General features: G+C 42.0%; 1 protein-coding gene across 1 annotated transcript; it reads left to right on the top strand.

The window, feature by feature from the left end:
* The first annotated feature begins 3,800 nt into the window (after window positions 1-3,800).
* LOC124124199 lies at window positions 3,801-8,377 on the top strand. Its single transcript, XM_046487315.2, has 5 exons — window positions 3,801-3,915; window positions 4,388-4,445; window positions 5,468-5,577; window positions 7,189-7,309; window positions 7,914-8,377. The coding sequence occupies exons 2-5, from the start codon at window positions 4,404-4,406 to the stop codon at window positions 8,103-8,105; spliced, it is 465 nt and encodes a 154-aa protein (XP_046343271.2). The 5' UTR covers window positions 3,801-3,915; window positions 4,388-4,403; the 3' UTR covers window positions 8,106-8,377.
* Window positions 8,378-9,679: the final 1,302 nt, after the last annotated feature.

Genomic DNA, 9,679 nt, shown 5'->3' with positions numbered 1-9,679 from the left:
TGAAATTGATATCATGTGGCCCATAACCTGAAATAGGTATGATGTGGAAGACGATCTGAAAAGAGGCGGAAAAAAACACCGTCCTGAAAGTATACAGTGTGTGTGTGTGTGGTCTCCTCCCATTAGTAAGACAGCCCAGTTGTGAGACACCTTAAAAACAGCAATGTCATACCTGGTTGCACATGTTAATCAGGTAATTAACCCCTATCATGAAAATGGACTTGTCTTATTATAGACAAAAGAAATGACTCAAGATGCTTGATACCCTCTTTTACTTTATTTCATTCAACATTTTAATTCATCCATCCCTTAAATCCATTGTTTTAACATATTCGCCACTTAGAGTTCAGTTAAAGTTAATATCACAGTTCACATCACAGTTCACATCGAGGTTGTCACACTGACACAACCTTAATCCATCTTCAGAAGTTTGCCAACAGCATCCAAGAACTGGAGTGGTGTCTTGACACCCGTGGATAGCTGATCCTTCTAAGACTCTAAGCTGATCATCAGTTGCAAATACCAGCATCTTGTCTACTTCACCGTCGGCAAAAAAAAGAAACCGCTCACCATCATGGGTCTCTCTCCAGGGAGCTGCAATGTCGAGTTCAGCTCTGGTTTTAGGGAGTTTCGGGATGGTGTGACAGCGGTGTCTGTACATGGCGCTGAGCTGAAGGAGAGAAATATAGCTGCAGCCTCCGGATCATGTCTCAAGACCTCGTCGTTGTAGAGGGCTGGCATAGGAGTGGTTGGTTCTTCTCTTGCTCTCTTCCTTTAGCTGCCATGGAACTGGATTCTGCTGGTGTCTTCTGGTGAGTGGTTGTGTACAGTGAAATTTCTAACAAAATTTCCAACTGTTGTACATTTGCCAATGCAGGTCTTAACAGTACATCGCCAATCAGTACCAGTTTGTCTTACTTTGTTCTTGTAGTGGAGATATATCCCTGAAAGAGGACCTGGAGAGTACCTCTTTGACTGGTAAAGAACTCAACCTGCTGCAAACCTGCCATGATTGTGCATGAAATGGTCACTTACTTACTTACTTACTTACTTACTTACTTACTTACTTACTTACTTACTTACTTACTTACTTACTTTGGAGATTTAACGTGCGCTTTCCGACTGATGCGTATTTCGCACACGGGCCCGGCCAGGCCATTTAATGTGTTTCCGAAAGGGGCGAAAGTGGTCTGTGCAACCCAAGAGGGGGGTTTTAGGGGTTGCTTATATAGAATTTGGGAATTTTGAGATTTGGAATAGATGCCGATGGGATTGGGGAGGAGAACTAAGGGAGCTTGGTATGGTGGATGTTTGTTTGTTTATGTGATTTTGATTTGGTAGGTTATTGTGTTTTTAGATGCGTTTTAGTAGTTCCGTTTTTACTAAGAATACGCCTAAGGCCTTGAAGTTTTCTAGTTTATTTTGTGGGTTTAGTGAAATGGTCACAGACTAGGGGGAATTTATATGTGTAATAAGTAAGTTTTAACAAAACATGCATCTCAACTTTTTGAGTAAGCTCCTACTAGCTCCTAACTCATTTATTTCCTGAGAATATTCAAACAGAATTACTGGCTTACTCTTAATAATTATTCCGCTAATCATGGGCTGTGACCATTGTTAAGTGGGTAGACTGGCTGTGTTTGTTTAATTAATCCCACCTACTCCACTGTCTTACAATAGGTGTCTCACTAATGGGATGTCTTACTAATGGGATGTAACCGTGTGTGTCACAGACTGTCACTCAAGTTGTAAATGACATGATAATTAAAACAATAGCTCTAAACTGACATGCTTCACAGCATAAAACGATAAATTATGCAGCATATGGTAGACAGAGGAAAATCATCACCTTTAGTCGGCTTTAAGTACAGTAAAGTACGTTTATAACGAACACGCTTATCACGAACTGACGGACATAACGAACTGATTTTTTGGTCCCGACTATTTGCTATTGTTATGCTGCATATATGCTTATAACGAACTACGGTTATAGCAAACTAAAGTTAGTGGTCCCTTCGAGTTCGTTATAACCGTAGTTTACTGTAATATGATTGGCAGCGAAGTTATAACGGCACTAATTTTCATGCAATCACAATCTGGATCAAAAACATAAAATTGACTGTTAAGTTTGTTTGTCTGTTGTTTAACGCCGCACTCAGCGATACTCCTACGACAAGCATAGTCGCCTTTATCGACAAGCATGGGTTGCTGAAGACCTTTTCTACACCGGATCTTTAAACAGCATTTTTATTCAACCTTTATGATAAGAAACAACTGAAGGTAACATAGAGGACGTCGACAGAATGTAAGCAAACTTTCAAAGATGGCGCCCGGAGACTGTTTAAAACCTCGTTAAAGTAGACATTCCCATATCCAGATGATCAGGTCGTGCCACGCAATAAGTACAGTCCAACGTGGATATTCACAAACCGCCGATGAAAACAAGCAGAACTCTTCACTTTCTCAAAGTTCAGATCAAACTGCTACTGCACCGACTATTCTAATGAAAACACGAATATCAATATATAAAGAGGCCCGGGTTCGATTCCCCACATGGGTACAATGTGTGAAACCCATGTCAGGTGTCCCCCGCCGTGATATTGCTGGAATATTGCTAAAGGGGTAATTAACTCACACAAAGTGAATTTCAAATTATTATATTAATTTACTGAAGCTTTCTCCCTTAAAGAAATTTGCAATTTCGCAGGACGATCAGTAAGTAAATTTATGTGAGTGAGTCGGTGAATTTGACGCCATTACAAGGGTATAGCAGCGTAAATCGTGTCACATCTTCATCTCATGAGTACATGTACCTATTCACTGCTAGGTGATGGAAGCACATTTGAAACAGTCACTTAAAGAGACGCCACATTGTTTCTTTGTAACAAGTGTTTCAGTTTGGGGTAGTGTTAAACCCAAGCCACTCTCAGGGGCAGAGAACATGTCTCTTAAAAGTTTCTGTTCCCTACATGGTTGGTTGGTTGGTTGTTTAATGCCGCACTCAGCAATATTCTAGCTATTTGTCGACGGTCTGTAAATAATCGAGTCTGGATCAGACAATCCAGTGATCAATAACACTAGCATCGATCCACGCAATTGGGATCGATGACATGCATCAACCAAGTCAGGGAGCCTGATCACCCGACCACCCGATCCCGTTAGTCGCCACTTACGACAAGCATAGTCGTCTTTTACCGCAAGCATGGGTTGCTGAAGACCTATGTTATCCCGGATCTTCACGGGTGGTTCGCTACATGGACCAAATGGACTTTTAGTCGGAAGAAATAGAAGAACGATACACTAAACATGTGTTTCTGTATACAATGCATGTGGCATTATCAGCACAGTGTATGGTGGTGAACAGTTGTGTGTGAGTCATACACTATACGTGTTGTGAAATTAGTGCGATTGGCTTTAAAAGCATTTATGCCCCGATGCTCGTCGCCTCAAGGTCTAAATTCCTCAAAAACAAAAATATTATGTTACAATTATCCTTTCAGCAGAATCTATCAAACTATCCGAATATTGTGTTGTTGTTTGTTAGGCGTACAAATTCAATTAATTACTTTATTCAATACATGAAATCATGCATTATTAGAAATATTCGAACACATGTTGTGAGTCATGCTTATTGGGATTATCTCTTACGAAAACACAGAAGCAACGATCCTTATACGACCTCGTTTAGCTCTTCTATTCTGGAAATAATTACTTGTAATTGATGCGGAATTGTTAAATGAAACAGCCAATGTGAATTCATGCTGTGTCACAGGTGCACATGTATCTCTTCATATATAATAGAAGTAGGTAGTGGTCTTTCTATCAGTCAGTATCGACGCGTCCGATTTGGGTGCAAGTTTGTATTTTCTGGACAAGTTCGCTGTCGATTCGATTTGATAAGAACTCTAGTAGTTGGTGAGTAAATATTTGTTTGTTTGTTGTTTAACGCCGCGGTCTGTAAATAACCGAGTCTTGACCAGACAATCCAGTGATTGATATCGTAAGCATCGATCCACAAAATTGGGATCGATGACATGCATGAACCAAGTCAGCGAACCTGACCACCCGATCCCGTTAGTCGCCTTTTACGGCAAGCATGGGTTGCTGAAGACCTGTTTTACCCCGGATCTTCACGGGTTCTGGTGAGTAAAAACGAAAACATACAACTTTATGGATAACAACTTCTGGCTTATTGCATTTAGCGTCGTTTCGATGTAGATTCCGTTATGACTCGGGAGTGACTATAAGCAAGTAATGCGAGGTCTTCATACATATGATGTGATGAAGTCTGCTGTTTAATAGACGATGGTTTATGTTGGACTGTTTACAATATTGAACCTTGTACATGCATTTAGATGTACGTACATGCAAATGTTTGTCATTGTAGAACCTGTGGTGCCGTCATGTGTAGGTTTCAGACAGTCCTCGTCCTGGTACTGGCTAGTGTAAGTATCACAACAGGTAGATGCTCATTACAAGCGGTGTAAACCCAACTCACTCACTCACTCGATGTAAATATCTCAACGTTTATCATGCTTTGTCACGTGACAAGAGACGTTCCATTGGCCAGTATCCTGTGATGGTCTAACCCGTGTTTCACTTGGATTACGGGTTAAGATTGTCAGCACCATACCCCGCTTGTTTGTTGGTTGGTTTGTTGTTTAACGCCGCACTCAGCAATATTCCAGCTATATGACGACGGTCTGTAAATAATCTAGTCTCGATCAGACAATCCAGTTACTGACATCATCAGCATCGATCCACGCAATTGGGATACAATGGCAGCTTTTGATCACGAGTAACCAATGCTTGACTTAAGAACCAACAAATGAGGATCTGGACGAGGACATGCATGAACCAAAGATGTGAACGTGTGTTATTCAGTATAAGCGCTATCATGTCACTGGAATGTTTCTGATCCATCACTTGGTTGTCTGGTTTGTTTCTTATGTAATGTAGGTTTTGTTTGGTTTGTTTGTTGTTTAACGCCGCACTCAGCAATATTCCAGCTATACGGTCTGTAAATAATCTAGTCTGGACCAGACAATCCAGTGATCAATATCATGAGCATCGATCCACGCAATTGGGATCGATGACATGCATCAACCAAGTCAACGAGCCTGACCACCCGATCCCGTTAGTCGGGATTGTACGCCTATTGTCCATGATTCTGAAAGCTCGAGTTTTGTACCACACCAAACTTTGGGGGGCTCTGACGTCATTCTCGGTCGCGGTATGATTGTCATTTTCAGTGTTGATAATGTTGATAATAAAATTATATTGATCTTCTCAATACACTTTACTTCATGCATGTATGTTTTGTTGTTTTTGAGCAAGAGTGATTTCAAACTCTGGTAAAGTTTCTTTTTGACGTCAGTTTTTAAAGGCATGGACGATATTTATTAAGATCTGCAACGGGATTTTTTTTAAAATGTTGAAAAATCATTCAGTACTTTCTCTGCTGCAGGCGGCGTGTGACGCCTGGCTTATTTCCACGAAAACTTGTAGCGAGGCCCTGACGTCGTATTGCGGTGACGGTGCAGACAACAACACAGTGTGTGCAGCGTGTCCCATGTAGTAAGTTATACCTGTCAGTTAGATCAACAGGTTTGTTCTTACCATGAATAGTTGTTACCCTGTGTTTAGACTTGACCATCAAGTCAATTTCATGTTCTTCTGAATCGTCAAATTCACTTGTCGCAATACAGTTTATCGTCAGGTCAAGTTGCACTCATTACCTCTTCCGACCGCCTCCGTGGTCTAGTGGTAGAGCGTCCGCCCGGAGATCCCCGGCCGCGTCATACCAAAAGACGTTAAAAGATGGTATTTGTTGTTACCCTGTCTGGCGCTCGGCATTAAGGGGCTAAAACAAGGACTGGTCGGCTCGGAGTCAGTATACTGTGTCTGAGTGGGGTATTCATGTTAAACTGCGGCATGGTATCTCAGTGGGCTAGCACTATAAATCGGCATCAGTCCGGACTAGTACAAGCAGCAACACACACACACACACACACACACACACACACACACACACACACACACACACACGTACATGCACGTCGCTATATAAGTGCAATACTCTTGGACGCGACGTTAAACCCAATTTCACCTCACCTCACGTTACCTCTTCCACTTGTCCTCTAAGTCTAACTAAGTACAAAACGAAGAACTTAATGCAAATTCGTGTTCGTCAGGCTTGTTTTGTCTGTTTTTAACTCCGTACTTGGCAGTATTCGAGCTCCAACGCGGATGTACATATTCGCGTCTGGACCAGACAATTAAGTGATTTACATCATCTTGTTTGTTTCTTGTTTAACGCCGCATTCAGCAATATTGCAGCTATATGACGGCGGTCTGTAAATAATCGAGTCTGGACCTGACAATCCAGTGAATGACATCATGAGCATCGAGCCACGCAATTGGGATACGATGACATGCATCAACCAAGTCAGCGAACCTGACCACCCGATCCCGTTAGTCGCCTCATACGACAAGCATGGGTTTGTTAAGGCAGTATAACCCGGATCTTCACTGGGCTGTTCCAAAGATTGTGTACTTTACGCTATACGGACCAAAAAAAAACGCACTAAATTACCGTCCCAAAGTTGAGTGAGTGAGTTAATATTTAACGTGACATCGGCAGTATTTCAGCCATATCGTGACGAGAAGTTATACATTAATGATACATATATCTAGACTAAATAAAAAGCTGTCAACGATGGACAGTACAATAGCTAGAATATCACAGATTTGTTTGAAAACTAGTTGAGAATATTAAAAAGCATTCAGTATTACAACACAGTATAAAAATGGGCTAGAGATCTTCAGTCACTGAAGGGAGATCACCATACCAGGGAACATGGGGACTTACAGTGCCTTTGCTTCCTGCATGGGCCTGGCTGGATTTATATCATCCCTTCAGTCACTGGCGACAGTGTACCAGATAAGCCAAAGATTAAAATGACGAATATACTAATTTAAAAACCTGGCATGCATAAAAATACTTCGAGAGATGTGGGACTTACATACCCTCTGAGGGGGACAATAATTCTACGCTACTTCAACCCCCCTCGAGGGTACAGCCACTAACAATTTCATTTATAAATAAGCACTACCAATTTCCGTCCCAAAAGGGAATTGAGCAGAGCCACCAACCCATTGGTCAAGTATGTGTCTATTTGTTTTCAGTGATGAAGTTCTGTGTAACGCCACTCAAGACCCGCTGCTGTGTCACGGCAACAACATAAATCCATGCGGGGATACAACCGAGCCATGCGACTCCTCCTGGGGTTTCAACTATGGCTGCTATGTAAGTAAAAACGACAAAACTACGGAAGCCTTTGAGGGCCATTTATTTCAAAAAAAATTCTTGAAATTTCAAGATACTAATTTGAAATTTCAAGATACTAATTTGAAATTTGAAGATACTTACTTGAAATTTCAAGATAATAACTTGAAATTTCAACATAGGATCTGTAAATTTCAACTTATTATCGTGAAATTACGGATGGCCCAGTCGCCGCGATTTGCTGTGCAGAGTTGCGTCCTTTGGGCACGCCAGAAACCTATGATTGTGGGTTCGAATCACGAATCGCCCCGATTATGTTTCTAGGTTTGCCAGCACCATACCCGTGCTCGTGGGTTTCACCGAAGTGGTAAACGTCTGAGACCTGCATCACTTCGGGCTTTCCTCCCACATTAAGCTGACACGCCGTGATATAACTGGAATACTGAGGTATGACCGGTAAAAAAATATAAACTACTCAAAAGAAGTTAAGGAATAACAGACAGGATTGGCCTGACAGAATAACTATAGTAACATGAAAGAATCCGGTGGTCCTTGACTTCATTGGATTGGTATATTAAACGCGTTTGACTGACGATGTTAAGTCGTCTGATTACTTGTATTTCAGAATGGGTATTGTTGGAGCCAGTGCGTGGGTGAGGGTTACGGTGACGGAGAGTGGTGCTACACAGCCAAGCGACAGCCTGGGCCACGTGTTGACTACACCTGTGAGGAGGACGTTGAATGTCTCCCAACTGAGCTTCAGGGTAGCATCCAGTGTTCTGGTAGTTGTGGGCCTTCGGGCTCAATTGGAAAGTAAAAAGACCAACGCAGTACAGCTTAGGGACTGACTATTCAATACTGATTTGTAGGGTTAGAGACGGGATATGATGTTGGTCACTGTATGAAGGCTTTGGATTTCTCTTAAAGGTGGCGCCACAACATGTTACACGTTTCTAGGATATCTAGCAAAGAAATAGTTCCCATCCCAACACACACAATATCAAATTGGTCGTCCCTTTACCTCTTAACCTTATCGATTATTCATATATCAGTTGCAATGTGGATCAACAAATAAAATGTAGATCCTAACGAACGTCTTGTATTTTTCTGTCAAAGTACTCCGGGCTGGCGGCCTTGTTTCGAGTGAGTGAGTGAGTGAGTGAGTGAGTGAGTGAGTGAGTGAGTGAGTGAGTGAGTGAGTGAGCGAACGAGTGACGGGAGGGAGGGCTTTTCTCTTAAGGGCAAGTGAATTCACCATAGCCTAAAACAGTCGATATTTGTTTGTTGTTTAACGCCGCAATATTCCATCTATTTGACGTCGGTCTGTAAGTTATCGTTGACATCATGAGCATCGATCAACACAACTGGGATACGATGACATGCATCAACCAAGTAGCGAACCTGACCACCCGATCCCGCTAGTCGCCTCTTGGGATAGGCACAGTCGCCTTTTTACGGCAAGCCTGGGTTGCTGAAGACCTATTCTAACCCGGACCTTCACAACACGCAAAACGAAGATTTTCGCCACTGTGGGGATTCCTCTTAATAGAGGTTAGACCCGTGAAGATCCGGGGTAGAATAGATCTTCAGAAACCGGTACTTGCCGTAACAGGCGACTATGCTTGTCGTAAAAGGCGACTAACGGGATCTGGTGGTCAAGCACACGTAAAATCTCCAAATCATCATGATCATCGACAAACAAATAGTAAGGTCTCTCCCTTAGCCAAGCTGGGGTTAGGCTGAATTCTCTGGGACACCACCACTACTGTCACTATGTCCTAACCTGGGACATAGTGATTCTTTCTATATATTTATTTAATGTATTTAAAGAATAAACGACTCGTGGTCGTTTTTTATTGTACAATATAACACTGCTGCGCCCCCCATGGTTTATTTTCCCTGCAGTGTTGTATTGTACGATAAACAAGGACCACGAGTCGTTTATGTCTTATATGAGACATCAACATTATGTACAGCCCTTTTAAGGATGTTGAGAAAATGTACAAGCTTTAAACATATTTACCCAAATTATAATAACGATTACTCCCTGAATAGAATCCGACCTCGGAAATGTCGGACAAGTCCATTTTTTCCGAACGGGAGGGTTAAGTTATCTCATGATTATCTGTACCTTTTCTCTCAATAACGATTGTTGTATCTCTCCCACTTTTGGATGCGATCATTCGGCCTCTGCGTTTATCCGCGTAGCCTAGCCTCATCTATGAACAACTTACTAGACACTTCCCTCTCGAAAATAACCTGGTCCGATACATGACGCCATCAAGTTGCGAGCGCATACTCGAATTACCAGAAATAACGTCATGATAGAAGAATGTATTGTCGTGACATAAACCACGCTTTGTTCTTCATTGTTCTTTGCGGAGCTGTCTT

This window comes from Haliotis rufescens, unplaced genomic scaffold, assembly GCF_023055435.1.
Source record: "Haliotis rufescens isolate VD_foot unplaced genomic scaffold, xgHalRufe1.0.p SCAF_7, whole genome shotgun sequence".
Classification (NCBI taxonomy): domain Eukaryota; kingdom Metazoa; phylum Mollusca; class Gastropoda; order Lepetellida; family Haliotidae; genus Haliotis; species Haliotis rufescens.
The sequence above is the reverse complement of the archived record's forward strand: the minus strand, read 5'-3'. Positions and strand labels throughout refer to the sequence as shown.

What these genes read in the sequence shown, in the direction of transcription:
- LOC124124199 (XM_046487315.2), top strand. Translation starts at nt 4,404, where the DNA reads ATGTGTAGGTTTCAGACAGTCCTCGTCCTGGTACTGGCTAGT. An exon ending in TCGTCCTGGTACTGGCTAGT is followed by an intron (nt 4,446 to 5,467) that starts GTAAGTATCACA and finishes TCTCTGCTGCAG; the next exon opens with GCGGCGTGTGACGCCTGGCT. An exon ending in GTTTCAACTATGGCTGCTAT is followed by an intron (nt 7,310 to 7,913) that starts GTAAGTAAAAAC and finishes CTTGTATTTCAG; the next exon opens with AATGGGTATTGTTGGAGCCA.